Source organism: Oncorhynchus mykiss, chromosome 16, assembly GCF_013265735.2.
Source record: "Oncorhynchus mykiss isolate Arlee chromosome 16, USDA_OmykA_1.1, whole genome shotgun sequence".
Taxonomy (NCBI): domain Eukaryota; kingdom Metazoa; phylum Chordata; class Actinopteri; order Salmoniformes; family Salmonidae; genus Oncorhynchus; species Oncorhynchus mykiss.
This window is the reverse complement of record NC_048580.1, coordinates 54,765,449-54,786,261: the sequence shown is the minus strand read 5'-3', so window position 1 is coordinate 54,786,261 and position 20,813 is coordinate 54,765,449. Positions and strand designations below refer to the sequence as shown.

At 50.5% G+C, this 20,813-nt stretch overlaps 1 protein-coding gene across 1 annotated transcript in view; it reads right to left on the bottom strand.

Moving 5' to 3' along the window:
- Positions 1-17,246, bottom strand: part of LOC110492320 (cadherin EGF LAG seven-pass G-type receptor 3) — a 51,509-nt gene extending 34,263 nt beyond the window's left edge. Inside the window, exons 1-3 of the mRNA XM_036947316.1 lie at positions 11,602-17,246; positions 4,437-4,774; positions 3,928-4,216 (exon numbers count right to left, since the gene is read on the bottom strand). Of these exons, the coding sequence (XP_036803211.1) occupies positions 3,928-4,216; positions 4,437-4,774; positions 11,602-16,918 (5,944 nt within the window). The 5' untranslated portion in view covers positions 16,919-17,246. The remainder of the gene's footprint in view (positions 1-3,927; positions 4,217-4,436; positions 4,775-11,601) is intronic.
- Positions 17,247-20,813: the final 3,567 nt, after the last annotated feature.

Sequence of the window (20,813 nt, the reverse complement as noted above, 5' to 3'; positions counted from 1 at the left end):
AGCTAAATAGCAACTTTGCAAGTACTTACTTCCTTTTAGCTACGACTACTTAGCATGTTAGCTAACCCTTCTCCTAACTCTAACCCTAACCTTAACCCTTTAACCTGAATCCTAACCTTAACCCCTAACCCTAACCCTTTGCCTAGCTAACATTAGCCACCTAGCTGATGTTAGAGACAACAAATTTGAATACATAACATATTATACGTTTTGCTAATTGGCAACATATTGTACAAATTCCAATTCGTAACATATTGTACGAAATGGATGATAGACATCCACAAATCAATGTATGCCATATTAAATGTAACATAGCATACTAATTGGAGTCGCCCAGATTTACATTTACTATGTTATGTCTACCACTGAGTCCATGTTGCCCTGGCAAAGAACAGAAGATCCTATTCTTTTCACATCACTGACTCTCCTATAATTGTTTGGTGTACAACTCTGCGCTCACTCAACACACTGAAGGCCCACTCAAACCGATAGGGAGCACAGTTTAGCTTCTACATTCATATTCTCCACAGACTTACATGGAAATGGAGCAATTACTGGACAAAAGCTTTCCCTAAGATAACAAGACACTTATGCTCTTGTTATAAAAAACGACTCTACATTCTACCGGTGCTTCTCGATTCTCTTTATTCTGGACAAACGGAGCACTATTTCTGTCCTCTTCCCCTCTCTCTTTTCTTCTCCACACTTCCTGTCCATCCTGACTTCCCCTTTTCCTCTCTTCTCCCTCTCTCTCTTTTCTTCTCCACACTCCCTGTCCATCCTGACTTCCCCTTTTCCTCTCTTCTCCCCTCTCTCTTTTCTTCTCCATACTCCCTGTCCATCCTGACTTCCCTTTTTCCTCTCTTCCCCCTCTCTCTTTTCTTCTCCACACTCTGTGTCCATACTGACTTCCCCTTTTCCTCTCTTCTCCCTCTCTCTCTTTTCTTCTCCACACTCCCTGTCCATCCTGACTTCCCCTTCACCTCTCTTCCCCCTCTCTCTCTTTTCTTCTCCACACTCCCTGTCCATCCTGACTTCCCCTTTTCCTCTCTTCCTCCCTAATCTCTCCATCCCTATGCCTGCACATTCTTAAAACTATCTTCCGATTGCCCGTCATCCCTATCTTTGCTTCTTATTTCCCCTGCTTCTTATTTTCTCCTCCCTTCCTCATTCTCTCTGTATCTCGAGCTAATGCATTCACACCCCTTCATTCATGGGATGTTTTATTCATCAAAGCCATCCCTTCCCCTACGGCTCCTCAACCTACCCCTCCTTCCCTCCCACACATGGTACATCCCCAGAGGCCATCTCTCTACCTCGTTCCTTCTCTACCTCCTCTGACTCTTTCGCTCTCTTTTTCTACCTCCTTCCCTCTCTCTCCATCTTTACCTCCTTCCCTGTTCTCTCAATACATCCTTCTCTCTCTTTTTCTCTCTCTACCTCCTTACCTCCCTTTCTCTCTGTACATTAGTCCCTCTCTCTTTTTCTCTGCCTAGTTCTCCTCTCTCTGCCTCTGATGCTTCCCTTTTCTCTTCCTAGCTTAGCCCCTCCCACTCCCTTTAGTCGTCCTTTTACCATGTGGCTCAGTTGGTAGAGCATGGAGCTCAGTTCGTAGAGCATGGCGCTCAGTTGGTAGAGCATGGCGCTCAGTTGGTAGAGCATGGCGCTCAGTTGGTAGAGCATGGAGCTCAGTTGGTAGAGCATGGCGCTCAGTTGGTAGAGTATGGCGCTCAGTTGGTAAAGCATGGCGCTCAGTTGGTAGAGCATGGCGCTCAGTTGGTAGAGCATGGAGCTCAGTTGGTAGAGCATGGCGCTCAGTTGGTAGAGCATGGCGCTCAGTTGGTAGAGCATGGAGCTCAGTTGGTTGGTAGAGCATGGAGCTCAGTTGGTAGAGCATGGAGCTCAGTTGGTAGAGCATGGAGCTCAGTTGGTAGAGCATGGAGCTCAGTTGGTAGAGCATGGTGCTCAGTTGGTAGAGCATGGTGCTCAGTTGGTAGAGCATGGAGCTCAGTTGGTAGAGCATGGCGCTCAGTTGGTAGAGCATGGCGCTCAGTTGGTAGAGCATGGAGCTCAGTTGGTAGAGCATGGTGCTCAGTTGGTAGAGCATGGAGCTCAGTTGGTAGAGCATGGCGCTCAGTTGGTAGAGCATGGCGCTCAGTTGGTAGAGCATGGAGCTCAGTTGGTAGAGCATGGAGCTCAGTTGGTAGAGCATGGCGCTCAGTTGGTAGAGCATGGAGCTCAGTTGGTAGAGCATGGAGCTCAGTTGGTAGAGCATGGCGCTCAGTTGGTAGAGCATGGAGCTCAGTTGGTAGAGCATGGCGCTCAGTTGGTAGAGCATGGAGCTCAGTTGGTAGAGCATGGTGCTCAGTTGGTAGAGCATGGCGCTCAGTTGGTAGAGCATGGCGCTCAGTTGGTAGAGCATGGAGCTCAGTTGGTAGAGCATGGTGCTCAGTTGGTAGAGCATGGTGCTCAGTTGGTAGAGCATGGTGCTCAGTTGGTAGAGCATGGTGCTCAGTTGGTAGAGCATGGCGCTCAGTTGGTAGAGCATGGAGCTCAGTTGGTAGAGCATGGTGCTCAGTTGTTAGAGCATGGTGCTCAGTTGGTAGAGCATGGTGCTCAGTTGGTAGAGCATGGAGCTCAGTTGGTAGAGCATGGTGCTCAGTTGGTAGAGCATGGTGCTCAGTTGGTAGAGCATGGTGCTCAGTTGGTAGAGCATGGCGCTCAGTTGGTAGAGCATGGAGCTCAGTTGGTAGAGCATGGCGCTCAGTTGGTAGAGCATGGCGCTCAGTTGGTAGAGCATGGAGCTCAGTTGGTTGGTAGAGCATGGAGCTCAGTTGGTAGAGCATGGCGCTCAGTTGGTAGAGCATGGCGCTCAGTTGGTAGAGCATGGAGCTCAGTTGGTAGAGCATGGCGCTCAGTTGGTAGAGCATGGAGCTCAGTTGGTAGAGCATGGTGCTCAGTTGGTAGAGCATGGCGCTCAGTTGGTAGAGCATGCCGCTCAGTTGGTAGAGCATGGAGCTCAGTTGGTAGAGCATGGTGCTCAGTTGGTAGAGCATGGAGCTCAGTTGGTAGAGCATGGCGCTTGCAACATCAGGGTTGTGGGTTCCATGGGGGACCAGTAAGAAAATGTATACACTCACTGTTATGTCGATCTGGATAAGAACATCTGCTAAATGTAAAATGCTCCATCTCTCCCTCTCTATACCCCCCCTCTTTCCTTTATCTATAAATACTCTACGTAGTTCTCTTTTCTCCATATCTTTTATTATCTCCATGGGAATCATTCCATCTATTGCAGAATCATTATTAAATGCCTGTGTTAGTTCTCTGCAGTCCATTGAAACAACACAGTGACATTTCATACAAACACAGGCAATACAGAACATGTTCTATTCATCGTTGCGATCACTTTCTTCATTCCCCGTATCTCTCTCGCCCTCTTTCTAGTTTTCCCTCTCTCCTTTAGTCTCTAACTTCTCTCTCTGCAAGAGTTTGAACAGCGCTTAAGGCTCCTTCTCACTTCTGAAAGATAAGTGCTGGTTCACCCCAAGCTTTTTTGATCTGAAATGAAAGAGAATATGAAACACCTCTAATATATTCATAGCATCTATCCTCCATCACTCCCACCATAAGACAGTATTGCAGCTATTCCCAGGGGAAATGAGGAGGGATGGGAAACACGTCCTTGTGAGGACATAACACTACTTTGTTTCCAGAGACTCACTCACAGGAACAAACACACACATTTTTCATAAACAGTCAGAAAACGTCACACAAAATGTCAGACACAGTGAATCAGACATAAGCATACATACACGCACGCACGCACGCACGCACGCACGCACGCACACACACACACACACACACACACACACACACACACACACACACACACACACACACACGCAGTGACTAAACACCTATTACCTGTGTAGTCTTCTCTGCAGATACAGGTGTAGCCTCCCTCCCTGCGAGCACACACACCTCCGTTGAGGCAGGGGTTGGAGTAACACAGATTGATCTCCGTCTCGCAGTAGTCCCCAGTGAAGCCTGCGGGGCAACGGCAGCGCAGCCCGGCGATGGGGTGGATGGGCCGGAACAGGATGGAGGGAGAGGAGATGAAGGGAGCAGAGCTGTTGAAGCGAAGCACCGAGATGCACTTCATGTAGTTCTGACATGGCTCCCGCAGACACACGTTGTCATCGAACGGGAGCACCTGTTTTACAACACACACAGATAGTTTCAATTCAGTGGACGGGTTGGGAATAGAGTGAGAGTGAAAGAGAGCGAGTGTGTGTGTGTGTGCGTGTGCGTGTCCGTCCTCTTGTAAGTATGTGTGTTCAGTGCGTACATCTATGTATCTTGATGCGTAACCACATATGTCTAATGCTATCTGTGTTTCTGAGTTGATCTGTCTGTTCTTCCGCCTCCCGTACCTCCATCTTTGCCAAGGAGGTGAGGTGCGGACGGTTGAGGTAGAGTTGCTCTTCCAGGGCCTCTGAGGGTAAAAAGTTACCCCCGGGCAGTGCAGCGGTGAAACTGACGTTCAGGATGCCCCCTGCCTCGCCGTCCGGCTGGATGTTGAATACAAAAACATCCTCCGGAGGGATGGACAGCACCGCCGACACCCCTTCCAGGAAGTGACCCAGCAGTGGGGACAGGAAGTGCTCCTGGGACATGTTTTGGAGGCGCACCGTCACGCTGCTGCTCAACATGTCCTCTGTGATGATCAGCACTCGTAGAACGCACTGGGCCGAGATACTGTGGACTCCGTCTGAGAGAGAGGGGGAGAGAGGGAGAGGGGGATGGGAGGAGAGAGAAGGGGGTGAGGTTGCTATGTCAATCTGTAGAGATATACATATTTAGGTAGCATGAGCAGCCGTCTTACAAGTGCAGAATCTTCACACACAAATAGGAAAGAAGGAGAGAGTGAGTGTCGGTGGAGCTGCTGAGAGACAGGAGAGACAGGAGAGAGTGATGGTCGGTGGAGCTACTGAGAGACAGGAGAGGCAGGAGAGAGTGATGGTTGGTGGAGCTACTGAGAGACAGGAGAAAGTGAGGGTTGGTGGAGCTACTGAGAGACAGGAGAGAGTGAGGGTTGGTGGAGCTACTGAGAGACAGGAGAGAGTGAGGGTTGGTGGAGCTACTGAGAGACAGGAGAGAGTGAGGGTTGGTGGAGCTACTGAGAGACAGGAGAGAGTGAGGGTTGTTGGAGCTACTGAGAGACAGGAGAGAGTGAGGGTTGGTGGAGCTACTGAGAGACAGGAGAGAGTGAGGGTTGGTGGAGCTACTGAGAGACAGGAGAAAGTGAGGGTTGGTGGAGCTACTGAGAGACAGGAGAGAGTGAGGGTTCGTGGAGCTACTGAGAGACAGGAGAGAGTGAGGGTTGGTGGAGCTACTGAGAGACAGGAGAGAGTGAGGGTTGGTGGAGCTACTGAGAGACAGGAGAGAGTGAGGGTTGGTGGAGCTACTGAGAGACAGGAGAGGCAGGAGAGAGTGATGGTCGGTGGAGCTACTGAGAGACAGGAGAGGCAGGAGAGAGTGATGGTCGGTGGAGCTACTGAGAGGCAGGAGAGAGTGAGGGTTGGTGGAGATACTGAGAAACAGGAGAGACAGGAGAGAGTGAGGGTCGGTGGAGATACTGAGAAACAGGAGAGACAGGAGAAAGTGAGGGTCGGTGGAACCACTGAGAGACAGGAGAGAGTGAGGGTCGGTGGAGCTACTGAGAGGACAGGAGAAAGTGAGGGTCGGTGGTGCTACTGAGAGACAGGAGAGAGTGAGGGTTGGTGGAGCTACTGAGAGACAGGAGAAAGTGAGGGTCGGTGGAACCACTGAGAGACAGGAGAGAGTGAGGGTTGGTGGAGCTACTGAGAGACAGGAGAGAGTGATGGTCTGTGGAGCTACTGAGAGGACAGGAGAAAGTGAGGGTCGGTGGTGCTACTGAGAGACAGGAGAGAGTGAGGGTTGGTGGAGCTACTGAGAGACAGGAGAGAGTGATGGTCTGTGGAGCTACTGAGAGACAGGAGAGAGTGAGGGTTGGTGGAGCTACTGAGAGACAAGAGAGAGTGATGGTCTGTGGAGCTACTGAGAGACAGGAGAGGCAGGAGAAAGTGAGGGTCGGTGGAGCTACTGAGAGACAGGAGCGACAGGAGAGAGTGAGGGTCGGTGGAGCTACTGAGAGACAGGAGAGAGTGAGGGTCGGTGGAGCTACTGAGAGACAGGAGAGACAGGAGAAAGTGAAGGTCGGTGGAGCTACTGAGAGACACGAGAGAGTGACGGTCGGTGGAGCTACTGAGAGACAGGAGAGAGTGAGGGTCGGTGGAGCTACTGAGAGACAGGAGAGAGTGATGGTCTGTGGAGCTACTGAGAGACAGGAGAGAGTGAGGGTTGGTGGAGCTACTGAGAGACAGGAGAGAGTGAGGGTCGGTGGAGCTACTGAGAGACAGGAGAGAGCGATGGTCTGTGGAGCTACTGAGAGACAGGAGAGAGTGAGGGTTGGTGGAGCTACTGAGAGACAGGAGAGAGTGATGGTCTGTGGAGCTACTGAGAGACAGGAGAGGCAGGAGAAAGTGAGGGTCGGTGGAGCTACTGAGAGACAGGAGAAAGTGAGGGTCGGTGGAGCTACTGAGAGACAGGAGAGGCAGGAGAAAGTGAAGGTCGGTGGAGCTACTGAGAGACAGGAGAGAGTGAGGGTCGGTGGAGCTACTGAGAGACAGGAGAGAGTGAGGGTCGGTGGAGCTACTGAGAGACAGGAGAGAGTGATGGTCTGTGGAGCTACTGAGAGACAGGAGAGGCAGGAGAAAGTGAGGGTCGGTGGAGCTACTGAGAGACAGGAGAGAGTGATGGTCGGTGGAGCTACTGAGAGGACAGGAGAGAGTGAAGGTCGGTGGAGCTACTGAGAGACAGGAGAGACAGGAGAGAGTGATGGTCGGTGGAGCTACTGAGAGACAGGAGAGAGTGATGGTCGGTGGAGCTACTGAGAGACAGGAGAGATTGAAGGTCGGTGGAGCTACTGAGAGACAGGAGAGACAGGAGAGAGTGATGGTTGGTGGAGCTACTGAGAGACAGGAGAGACAGGAGAAAGTGATGGTCGGTGGAGCTACTGAGAGACAGGAGAGAGTGAGGGTCAGTGGAGCTACTGAGAGACAAGAGAGACAGGAGAGAGTGATGGTTGGTGGAGCTACTGAGAGACAGGAGAGACAGGAGAAAGTGAGTATCAGTGGAGCTACTGAGAGACAGGAGAGACAGGAGAGAGTGATGGTTGGTGGAGCTACTGAGAGACAGGAGAGACAGGAGAGAGTGAGGGTCGGTGGAGCTACTGAGAGACAGGAGAGAGTGATGGTCGGTGGAGCTACTGAGAGACAGGAGAGACAGGAGAAAGTGAGGGTCGGTGGAGCTACTGAGAGACAGGAGAGACAGGAGAGAGTGAGGGTCGGTGGAGCTACTGAGAGACAGGAGAGAGTGAGGGTCGGTGGAGCTACTGAGAGACAGGAGAGACAGGAGAAAGTGAGGGTCGGTGGAGCTACTGAGAGACAGGAGAGAGTGATGGTCGGTGGAGCTACTGAGAGACAGGAGAGAGTGAGGGTCGGTGGAGCTACTGAGAGACAGGAGAGACAGGAGAGAGTGAGGGTCGGTGGAGCTACTGAGAGACAGGAGACAGAATGAGGATGTTGACATTGTGGGGGGAGTGGAGTGGTGGCAGCTGGTTTGATTACAGGATTATGAGGAGGCTGACTCCCTACTGACCTCACACACACTCACACCACACACGCACACACACACCAGGCGCTAATAGATGAACAACCAGGGGGTCGACTAGGATTATGAGAGGAAGGCTCAAACCAAAATATGATTCTTCATTTTCAAGAAATAATATGGGGAAAAACAGTGGAGAATTTCTCTCATTGTAAAAAGAAAAAGGAAATGTCAACACAAAATACAAAATAGGGAATACTGCTCAGACAAAATAACTTGCAAAAATGAATATCTAATTACTTTTGTTATTGAAATGAGACATGGATCGTAGTCAAGGAGGTAATCTTTTGTGATTTGCACCCCTTGCCTGGCTTATTTCTGGCTAGCAGCTAGATAGCTAACTCAGAAACAGGTACACACAATGAGCTACAATATAGGCTAATCCACCCAGCAGCTAGCTACATCGGTAGCAGGTAGGCTACATACAGTACAATATAACTGAGCAATCAGCAATAACTTTGGAACAGATACTGTACATACAGCACAATAATATAACCCAGCTAGCAGCTAGTAGCTAACTCACTCTGAAGCAGGTATTGTAGCTACACAACAAAACCCAGACCTAATGCATATAGCTACTGGCCCTCTGAGGCTAAGCTACCTTTCTAGCGCACATCTTTAAACTTTTATAACCCTCCCCAAAGCATAAATGGAGGTTATTTTAGCATCTTTAGCACTGAGGGGAAAACAAGTGTTTGTAAATAACACTGTGGGCTTCATTTTGCTCCTATCCATGTTTTCACGTCATGACTCCACACTTCAAACGGAGGAGTGGCGTTTTAGGTCTGCTGGGTTGAGAGGGGCTATTCCAGGTACACTTGGCTAATATAGTTTTACCGCCTCCTAGATATAAGCAATGCTTCCTTTCCTAAACATAGGGCTGGAAATAGCAAGCTGCCTGCTACCCACGTCAGTAGCTATGCAGTATATGCCCAAACCCTTTAAAAGAGATGGAGCCTTGCCTTGCTCCTCTGTCACTTCAGCCAAGCCTGAACCTGCTGCGAGATGGGAACAACTTTCATTTCATGTACACACAGCTCCCTTTCCCTCTAGTCATATCAGGGGAGACTGAACAAGTGTTGGCCTTTTCAAATGGATGGAAATTGTTTTGGGCATGCAGAGTCACCTAGAAATAACAAGTGTAGGTCCCCAGGAGGGTTAAATTATGAACACACAATGTGGCACAGACTCACACACACGGGAACACACACACACACACAACCATAGAAAGAAACACATCCATAGCCTGCATTCATTCACAATCTTGCTCGTTTGAACACAGACACACACGTACACACTACAGGCAGTGGTCTGACAGATGATTTCCGTGCTCTGTTTGTTTTAAAATCCCTTCTCCCCCTGAGGTCTGAACACTCATTATTCTCAGTGCAAAGTAGAACGGAATAAGCCACACAGTCAAAGAGCTCTTTGCAGGCTTATACTGCATCTTTACAACACAGTGTCTAATCTCCCATTAAACCACATACATGGATACACACACACACGATCACTTTACACACACATTGGGCATCAGCATAAAAGTGCATTTTACAGACATATGCTAACAGTCTCAGTGATCTGATCTATCTGTTTTATCTTCCCAGGCGTACAGACATATCTACCACGCCACGTTTACAACTACTGTATGTATATAATGGGAAATTACTCATTTGTAGCATACACACTCCCTCACATTGACTATACTGTCCTTACGCTTGTACACACAAATACACCTGGGCACACTCACTACAGGATGCATCAGTGTGTGTTGAATAAGGAAAGGATGATCCTAAGAGAGGAGAGGAAAGAAAGAGGGAGGGGGTATTGGACCCTGCTGTCTGTTGTGGTTAAATTACAGAGGGATTATATTATTATTATTTATTTTTTGTACTTTTACCCCTTTTTCTCCCCAATTTCGTGGAATCCAATTGGTAGCTACAGTCTTGTCCCATCGCTGCCACTCCCGTATGAACTCAGGAGAGGGGATGGTCGAGAGCCATGCGTCCTCCGAAACACGACCCTGCCAAGCCACACTGTTCTTGACACACTGCTTGCTTAACCCGGAAGCCAGCCGCACCTATGTGTTGGAGGAAACACTGTGCAACTGGCGACCAAGTCAGCTTGCAAGCACCCGGCCCACCACAAGGAGTCGCCAGAGTGCAATGGGACAAGGACATCCCAGTGGGCCAAACCCTACCCTAACCCGGATGACGCTGGACCAATTGTGCGCCGCCCCATGGGTCTCCTGGTCACGGCCGGCTGTGACACAGCCTGGGATCGAACCCATGTTTGTAGTGACGCCTTAGACCTCTGCGCCACTTGGGCTGCCAACAGAGGGATTATTTAACAGCTGGAGCAGGAAGAAAATGATCTCTTTACGAACACTGTAAACTGTGCTAAACTATCTGGCCATCCCTTGCATGACCAGTCAAGAACACAGTTATGTTGGACGGTAAACGTTTACAACACGTTTTATAGAAAGTGCCAATCAAATCTCTATTATTTGCCTTTCATGTTTAAATATCTCTGTCTACACCCATATGTACTGTATAGACACACACAAACACAGATACACACCTAAGCACACAGATTCACACACACACACACAAAAGAGGGGAAGTGGTGGTGGTGTGTGTTGGTGTCCCAAGGGAAGGAGACAGACAGATAGACAGAAACAGATATCAGATGAGTCCTGCTGTCCTGTTGGGATCTTAGACCGACTGGCTATATTACATCTTAATCCCCACTCTCCAGTGTTGGACAAGAGCACGAGTCAAAGCCAAGCAAGCGAGAGAGAACCAGAGACAGCCACAGCCCCAGAGAGAGAGAGAGAGAGAGAGAGAGAGAGAGAGAGAGAGAGAGACCATGAGAGACAGAGAGAGAGAGCGAAAAGAGAGTGATACAGAGAGCCCATGAGAGATAGATAGAGAGCGAGAGACAGAGAGAGAGAGAGAATGTGAAGGGAGGGGAGGAGAGGGGAGGGGAGCCAGACAGACACAGACAGCAGCATATACAATGAATCTGACAGACTTGCTCTCAGACTGACTGTATTTCATTATAATCTCATAACATTCCAGCCCTGGAGGAGAGGAGTAGGCAGAGAAAGGCTGAGAAAGGCTGAGAGAGGCTGAGAGAGGCTGAGAGAGGCTGAGAGAGGCAGAGAGAGGCTGAGAGAGGCTGAGAGAGGCTGAGAGAGGCTGAGAGAGGCAGAGAGAGGCTGAGAGAGGCAGAGAGAGGCTGAGAAAGGCTGAGAAAGGCTGAGTGTGGGAGAGACGGAGGGAGGGTGAAATGGAGGGAGGGAAACGATGAACAGAGACTCCTACTGCAGAGGGAAAATTGAAAGGGACAGGGAGAGAGGGAGAAAGAGAGACGCACAAACACACACGCACATACAATCACGCACACATACACAGACAAACAAACAAACACAGATAGACAAACAAACACACACTCGTATATATATTGGAATAAAAGCTCTGTAAATAGGCCAGCTCACACAAAAAACACTGCCTATATAAAACCTATTTATTAAAAAACTAGAAATGCATGACTGTTGTACAGTAAAATAAATCATAAACCATCGTTACCAGGCAGTTTATCTTATCATGCCACATATCGCCTCTTTCATTTATGTCAATACAAATACATAAATCATGGAACAAGAGCCTAAGTATTTGAAATGCCCCTTTACCGCTCAGTCATTCAAGTTTTCTGACCAGCCCTTCCCCCACACTCTTTCTGTCCCACACACACACACAAACCACACACTCTTTCACACACAAATCTCTCTGACCCCGTCTCTCTCTACACATCCAGCCACACTCTCTCTCTCTCTCTCTGTCTCACCTGTGACAGTGATGAGCATGGGGGCCACCAAGGCTCTGTTGTTGTCCAGCTTGCGGCTCAGCCGGATCTCCCCGCTGCTGTGGTTGAGAAGCAGCAGGTGCAGCTCGTTGCCCCGTTCGATAGTGTAGTAGAGGTGGTCGCTCACGTCCGGGTCGTGGGCCGGCACCCGTCCGATCCCCCCACTGGGGAAACTGTTGGAACGGTTGGACACAAAGTTGTTGAAGATAATCTGAAAGTCCTGGAGCTGGGGCCGGTTGTCGTTCTGGTCCACCAGACGGATGCGCACCGTGGCCCGGCTCACCAGGGGGGCTGAGGTGGCCTGGACCACGATCACATACTCAGAGCGGGCCTCGTAGTCCAGGTCGATGAGGGAGGTGAGCTCCCCAGAGAAGATGTCCATCTGGAAGATCTCAGGGATGTTGCCTTCTACGATCTGGTACATGATCTGGGCGTTGGCCCCCTCGTCTGGGTCTGTGGCTGTAATCTGGGCCACCACTGACCCCACAGCGCTGTTCTCCTTCACTAGAACCTCAAAGTCATCCGCTGGAAACACGGGTGCGTTGTCGTTGACGTCGAGAACTGTCACCTGGATGTGGACGGGCGTCCGCTGTGGAGGCACACCACGGTCCACTGCGTACGCCGTCAGCTCATAGAAGGGAACGCTCTCGCGGTCCAGACGACGGACCGTGCGTACAATGCCCGATGTGGGCTCGATGGTGAAGTCCCCGTCGCCGTCCTCCCCATTCTGGAAGGTGTACTGGACGCGGCCGTTGGCGTGGGCATCTCGGTCCGTTGCGGATATCTGTAGGACACTAGTGAAGGGTGGCGCGTCTTCACTGACGGTGCCCTGGTACCTGGGGCTGAGGAACTGTGGTGCGTTGTCATTCACATCGTTCACATTCACCTCTACGTAGGTGGTGTCAGACTTCTGTGGGATGCCGTTGTCCCGGGCGGTGATGGCTAGAGTGTAGGTCATCTGGTCTTCGTAGTCCAGCTCGGCCTGCAGGGTGATGGCTCCGCTGGACGGGTCGATGCGGAACTGGGGGATGTTGTCCTCCAAGAAGTAGGTGATGCGAGCGTTCTCACCGACGTCATCATCCGTGGCACTGATGACCACGACCGTGCTGCCCGGCGGCCGGTCCTCATTCACAGACACTGAGTAGTGAGCACTCTGGAATACAGGCCGGTGCGTGTTGGCGTCCGTGATGTTGACGTGGACCTGGCACGTGTCGTGTAGTGTGCGATCTGAGGCAGTCACCGTCAGAACGTAGCGCCGTTCCTGTTTGTAGTCGAGTGGCAGTGCTAGAGAGACCAGCCCCGACCCTCCGGCTGTGCTTATGGCAAAGCGGTTACGCGTGTTGCCCCCCGTGATCTGATAGGTGACCGCACTGTTGACATCACGATCGACCGCGGTCACAACGACCACACTGGTGCCCACGGCCGCGTCCTCATTAAGCCTCACAAAGTACTCTTTCTGCAGGAACTCTGGCCTGTTGTCATTGACGTCCATCACTGTTATGGTCACGCTGGCTGTGGCAGAGAGAGGTGGGACGCCATAGTCTCTGGCATCCACCCCAAAGAAGAAGTGTTCCACAGACTCCCGGTCCAGAGCCGAGCTGACCGTCACCCAGCCGGTGGCAGAGTTGATGGCGAAGGGCATGTCAGGGCTAGTGCCAGTCAGCCTGTACTCCAGACGGGCATTGTCCCCAGAGTCAGTGTCGATGGCCTGGATGTGGAGGATGGAGCTGCCCACGGGGGCGCTCTCCAGCACTGACGCCTGGAACGGTGTGGATACGAAGATGGGAGGGTTGTCGTTGACGTCGGTCACCTGCACGCTGATGATACCTGTGTTATTGGAGAGGGGCGGCCGGCCGTTGTCCTGGGCTCGTACCCTCAGAGTGTACTCCCTCTCTGCCTCGAAGTCCAGAGGGGCAACTACCTGGATCTCCCCCGTCACACTGTCGATGGAGAACTGGCCCCGGCTGTTCCCACTGATGATGTTGTAGTGGACGGCCGCGTTGCTATCCTTATCATGGTCCGTAGCGCTCACCCTCAAGATCTCTGAGTGGGGCCGGATGTCCTCCCTAACCGCCACCACATAGCGCTTCTCGCTGAACTGGGGCACGTTGTCATTCTCATCCAGCACCGTGATGAAGACCTTAACGGTGGCTGAGCGAGGCCCGGGCTCCTTTCCCTGGTCACTGGCCTCCACGTGGAGGGTGTAACGCTCGTTGGTCTCCCTGTCGACTGCCCCCCGCGTAGTGATCAGCCCTGAGCGGGGATCGATCTCGAAAGCGGCGCGGGCGGTGGCTGCGGTGTCTCCTATGAAGCGGTAGCGGATGTTGGCATTGGACGGGGCATCCAGGTCAGTGGCTCGGAGCTGCAGGATGGGGTAACCCTCTTCCACGTTCTCCCGGATGGTCTCCCGGTACTCTACATGCTCAAAAATGGGCGAGTGGTCATTGCGGTCGGCCACGGTGATGGCCACCATGGTGGTGCCAGAGAGGCGTGGAGAGCCGTGGTCTGACGCTGTGACCCGGAAGTAATGCAGATCCATGTGCTCCCTGTCCAGCACCTGGGAGGTGGTGATGAGGCCTGTGTCGGGGTCAATGTGGAAGTAGTCAATTGATCTGCTGTTCATTAGAGGGGCCATGGTGTAGCTGAGCATGCCTGCGTCACCTGAGTCTGGGTCTGTGGCTGAAATGGCTATGACTGAGGTGCCTGGGGGCTGGTTCTCTGGTACCTGCACCTGGAAGTTATACAGGGAGAAGTGAGGGTGTCTGTTGGCAGCACGGCGAGCGCGTCCCACCACCAAAACCTCTTTCTCTCTGTCCCCCTCACCTCTATCTTTCACTATGTGCCTTTCCAGGCTTCTCTCTCCCCTGGAACTGTGCCTTTCCTCCTCTTCTTCCCACTCTCCCTGTGTGCTTTCATCCCCCTGCCACTCTTTGTTCCCCTGTCCTCTTGACCCACTCTGTGCCTGTGTGTGCCTGGCCCTCTCCTGACCCTTTCCTCCCTCTCCCTCTCCCTCTCCAGTTTCATCTGTTTGGGCTGTGGCTCTCTTTGTTATTCCTTCTGACTCCCACTCCTCCACTTCCTCCCTCCACGGCTCTCTGGCCTGTCCCTCCCCCACCTGTAATTCTCCTTCCCCAGACCCCTCTTCAACCTCGACAACCATATGCCTCTCTCGCAGACTGACACCTTCTTGTTGTAATGGCACCAGTTTACTGGATTTTAATTGCATGCGGGAGCCCCCCTGTACAGTGGTTAAGCTGTCGACAGCACACGCAGCGTGAAGGCACTCTTCCGGGAACGACCCCTGCTGTGTCTGTGAGCACGGTCCACTCAGATCCCCCGACACCTGTCTACTATCGGCATCGTTACTTTCGTCATTCGTTAGAACATTCTCCTCTTTGTTTTCCTCGTTGCTATTGTTGTTGTGGTTCTGGTTCTGGTTGTCGTGGTTCTGGTTCTCATTTCTTAAGTTGTTATTGTTATTGACGTTGTGAACACTCCCGAAAAAGATTGGCTGAAAGTGGTGAGCCAAATCTGCGTGTTTACTTTGGGAATCCTGTGTAAAGGTTTTCATGGGAGCTGTCCACAGTAACTGTGGTGCTGAACTCATGTGCTGAGAACGGGTAGTGTGGTGGGGGCTAGCTCGTGGCCGGGAATGTGAATCTGAGTCATCATCCCGTTTAGTCCGGTTGAGCTCGATGGAGAATGATAAAGGGGTTGTGGGAACGATATCCCTGTGAGTAACACCAGACTTAATTGCACGGGCGTGTGCCGAGAATGATATAGTGAAAGCGGTGATGGAAGACATTACAGGCGTGACGAGAGCTGACTCACTGTGAGCTGGCTCAGACTGAGGGTGAGGATTAGTGGCTCGAACAGACAATTCTGCTGCCTGTATGTCATCATGGAATAAGGAAAACGAGTTTGTAGAGCTAAGTGAATTTATGTTTTCATTAGCGGTATGCCTACCGTTAGATAGAAAACAGAGACTATGCGTAATATTTGTGGTGGGGGAAAATTGGATGTCGACATTACTCCCTGCTATGCTCCCCCTAGGTCCAATAACGTTGGCTGAAGGTCCTCCCCCCACATCCATCTGCTGCAAACCACAACACCCCGTTACGGGGAGAGACCCCCAGGGTAACCCCTTGCTCTCTACACGGGATTGAGAGGTCTGTTCTCGGCCTGCCACCACTGATAATTTCTGTGGAGGAGCAGCCCGCACTTTAGGCTTGGCTGCTAGATAAACAGAGGCAAAATCATCATCCGGATCATTTGCGTTTACGTGATTTTTGACTTGTGCCTTCTCTCCGTCCATCCTCTGGCCCACACCCATGAGATGCCCAGGACTGTGCATGCCAGGCGTGTCTCGGGTACTCAGGTAACAAGTGAGGGCCATCCGCCCTTCAATAATCCCGGGCGACTGGTAACATCTGGCCGCGCTGCCTACGGCGGCTGAGGTGAGATAGCATGTGTAGGGCACTTGCGCCCCACTTCTCCCTGTTCTCCCAATTGTCATAGTCAACGAACGATTGCAACCATTGCTTGTGAGATCGATAGCATTGTGACTGCCCAATTGAGAACAATCCCTGGTGGCCACCTCGCCGGAGTTCAAAACATTATCGCCCAAATGAGAGTGAGGGCACCATGTCAGCTGTCCAGTTGGTTGCTTAGCTATATATATGTGCTGTGTTGGAGAAAGTGGCTGGTGGAGAGGCCTTCTACACCTTTCAGAAGCCGCTCTCACGTCCCTAGCTGTCTCGAACGCCTCGCTCTCAGGTCCCCGGTGGTGGCCGCGCACAAAGACTCTCCTGGTGTCGGGTTTGGAGAGCAGCAGACAGGATGGTAACCGCGCGCACACTCTAGTCCTTTGTACAAACCGCATTTTGCCATTTTGAACAGGGGAAGAGAAAACAGGTGAAACAACGCCCCTCTCCTCACTGCTGCTCCTGCTCATACCTGCAGGGTCGGGAAGCATGTCTCCATTCCACGCCCCTGTCGCCCCCCCTTCTTCCGTGCACAAGGGTCCAAAAGGGTCTCCGTGCCATATAAAAAGACTCCACACTGGGCATTCTGGTCCCGATGGGAACTGCTGTAACGTCCACCTGGGGCGAATCACCGAGCCGCTGTTGCTCGCCAAGACCCCAGCTTCCCCGGGATGGCTAGGTGTCTCAGGGCAGGGTCCCGGGATCCAGCGGCAGGGCCCTGCTGCCTTCCCCGGGATAACTGCTAACAAAGGGCTGAGGAACAGGTGGAGAAGAAGTGGCGAGAGCAGGCAGGAACCCAGTAGCAGTGCAGCCATTAGTCTGGTAAGATCCTTTCTCCTCTCCCCCTTTCTCCCTCTCACCCCTCTCTCTTTCTCTCTCCCTCGCTCTCTATCTTCGAGTGCGTCTCTTCCTCTCTTCCGTTGCCGGCTAGGTCGCCAGCTCCAGCGGCACCGCTCGACACCTTCCCCCGCGCTCCCCCGTCTCTCCTTGGGCCCGGGAAGTTGTCATTTACTCGCTGTGTTCGGTAGAACTCGGGCTGTCGGCGTCAGGGGTGCAGCATCTCTCCCTTTCATTCATATCCAACATGGCTCTCAGCAGACCCCGTGGTACTACCATCCTCGCGTTACACTCTCCTCCTCTCAACACCCCTCCCCTTCGCTGCTCTCTTCCTCCGCCTCCCTCTCCCTCTCGACTCACAGAAATAGGAGAGAATGGTTTATTCCAGCGCGCAGGGCTGTTACGCCACCCGTAGCCGCCATATACACAACTGGAAGGCGACTCATCTTTTAATAAACCCATCTCAATAAATTACCTTATAGCCTTATAGCCTATATCAGAACCTAATAGCCATGTAGCATATGAAACCAAATGCCATTTTGGTGATAATTAGAAATATTTGGACTTTATTAAATATGAAAGTGTAACACAGAGAGTACTGCAAATTATGTTTATTATTGCACATGTTCTGTCACACGTAACCTAATACATTATAAAGACAGCCAGGCCTATGTTATGTACCAAATGAGCTGGCTGAATTGAGCCTCTCCATTACGTCATGCTCTGCCTAAACGTCAATGAGTAATTTACAGTAGCCTAGCTACCCCTATTCATTGCTTTTCTTTCGATATAATCATCACCCTTCACTTATTATTTTAGTTAAACATGAATTTACATGGATATGACCAAATATATGTAATTGTATTTGCAAAGTGGATAAAAAAGTAGTTTAAATGAAAATATCACTTTTATTCCCAATTTAATCACACAATTCATTCTGCTGGTGAATTATACAACCTATAAAATGACATCCCCACATTTCGGAAATGGCTGAGGGAGGGAAGGTGTGTCTGGCAGCCTTGGCTTGTATCGTCGGATGTGCTGTGGCACAAAATTGATATGTTAGGAAAACCAATCTGTGTTTCTCTCAGTCTGGCTGGCTGCCTGTCGCCGCTGTCACGGTTGGAGCGGATCCACACATTTTGAAATATTCATGCTCCAACCACAATAATATTGTGGACAAAAAAACGCCAACCCCCGCGCTCTATGCATTTGCTCTCTCCTGATATCCGAGCTGAGCTGAGAACAGTCAGTCAGTAGCCACGAGGAGGCGAGGGTCTGGCAGATTAGGCAGGCAGCCCTGCTGGGTGTCATTGCTCGATCGTCTTGCTCGCACACCAACAATATTTGCTGTGAAAAGTAGGTTATGCTGGCGAGCCGCCCTCTCCGTGATTAGGACGGATAGGCCTACATGTCATTACGCGCAAAGCAGGCTAGCCAAAGTGGCACTTGTGATATCATAGTGAACTAGTGTGAGGAAGAAAATGCCGTTTAACAGGTTACATTAAAACTGGATATCATTCCATGATATTCCTAGATTTAATAAAAATAATGTATCTGGATAAACACACTTTTGTATTAATGGAAAGTTCTTGAAATGTGAAGCGCCGCCAAAGCGGGGTGCTGTTTAACTCTAGCCGTCCATAGTCTCAATGGTGACTCCCTGTTTAAATAAAGGTGAAATATAAAAATAAAAAGTAAATAAATGATGAACGACATGTGTGAACGAGAGGCTTGTAGAATCATGACTCTTTCGAGTTTTCAGTTCATCGTTGGCCGGTAGTTGGTCCTGCGTGCTCTGGGAATTACTGACTCAAATGAACGAAACTAGTAGAAATATTCGTTATTTTGATTGAACGAGTCGAAAGGACCCGAACTTCCCATCACTACTATACATTCTAAAATGCACGCGCGCCCGTAGACCTATACGTGCATTAAAAATATACATATAAATAAATGTTGCATGACCAATGTTGTACAATTTTGCATTAACGTAGTTGGTTGGCCTCTGGATAAAAGCATGTGTTATTTTCTTGAAATTTCATACATTTATTCACGCGCAACCCATATTCTGAGTAGGGGGTAAGTATTTTGAGTAGGAGCTATGCTTTAACTTAACAGGTCTTGTGTGGACTCAAATGGTCCGATGCAGCAGGCCTATTTGGAGTGCCGCTATCCGCTGTAATGAGTTCGATCACAGCGCGACTAAATATGACCCAACATTTCTAGTAATTTCTCGTCGGAAAGATATCCATGTTGTGGACTGCTTACAGCTTACAGCTGCTTACTGCTTTTGAGAGTTCTGCCCCTGAACAAGGCAGTTAACCCACTGTTCCCCGATAGGCCGCCATTGTAAATAAGAATGTGTTCTTAACTGACTTGCCTAGTTAAATAAAGGTTAAATAAAAAAATATGTAAAAAATGTATGTTATGTTGGCTACTTTCAGCATAGTCGACATGGGCGCAGTCCACGGTGTTTTAGTGCTGAAATCTCCATAGCCTGTTCGTGCGCCCATCTCTCCCATCACATTTTTGTCTTATTTTATTACTTTTGTGGGTCTGATGGACCCAGAATATTTTGTTTTTTTAAAATATTGTAGGCGGGAACATGATCAATGGGAGAACCATCCAAATAATACATATGTAGTTCGTTGCATTCATTTTTGCACCAGGCGATCAATTAATCTATCAGTTCTAAACATGCATATTGCTTCTCTATGCTGCCTGTAGCATGATCTTTTTTTATGCGCGCATATAGGCCTATGAAGGACAGCTGTTGGTCGGAGAACGTGTCCAGAGTCGCGGAGCAGCTTATGAATCCTGCAGTGGAATTCATTGCGGCTAGCCTGCAGGTCAAACGAGCGAGTCACTCAGAAAAGATTAAAAAAGAACGAATCGTTTGCAAACTGTACATCACTAATTTATAGACACCATTTTCAAAAAACTGTTGTGTCCAAATTTAACTGGGTGGCTCCCCTCCACGCAACCGTGGATCCATAAACGCATCCTCACTGGGAGTCCCCTATCTATCTACCGCGAGCCGCAACGCAAGACCCTGCTTTTCAACGGTGTGAGTTACCATGGGAACAGCGAAAGTGGGAGTACTTTTAGCCTGTGGGGGATTATACCCCGCCGAGGGGTCGAGTGTGCAGGGAGGGAGGGGCACTGTGGAGGCTTTCTTTACTCATTTTGCCTGCCAGTCACATACTCCTTAGCCTAATTGCATGCCCCCGGCCCCGCTCTCCTTGTCTGACCAGGCCGGGTGCCACAGAGTCCCCAGACCCTTTCCCTGAAATCCCGAGCGGCAGGTGGTAGTGGCGGCACGGTTTACATCTGGCCTCGACTGGAAATTATGCGGCAGTATATATTCACAAGAGGTGTGAGGGAACGCACATAGATTGACGGATAGGCCAGTCGTGTCATTTGCCAATGCCAACCAATCGCCTGTTGTCTTCGACATCGATCATTTATGGGAAAGGAAGAAGGACAGGGCCCTGACCGTCCTGCCACTTAGACAGGTCGACACAGAGGGTCGCTATCCGGGAAGACCCACTCCATCCCTCCTCTCTCTGATGGCATATGGCAGCAGCTGCGTGGCGCGTGTGGGGTGATTGTGTGACTCTTGCAACAGCTTATATAGGGCCTATGGGTTGCGCGTGAATAATACAGCAATAAGCCTCTGCACGCTACGTTGACGTGAATACCAAACAGCCAAGAAAGGTAACGGGCCCTTAGCTCTCCTTGATCTCACAGTTGATTAGAGACCATTCATTTATTCATTGTTCGGGCCTTGATTCCTATTGCAACCTGTTTTCCTCTCATGTTTGAAGTGTGTTTTCCTTCTTACCTTCAACAGTCAACCAAAAGGATGAT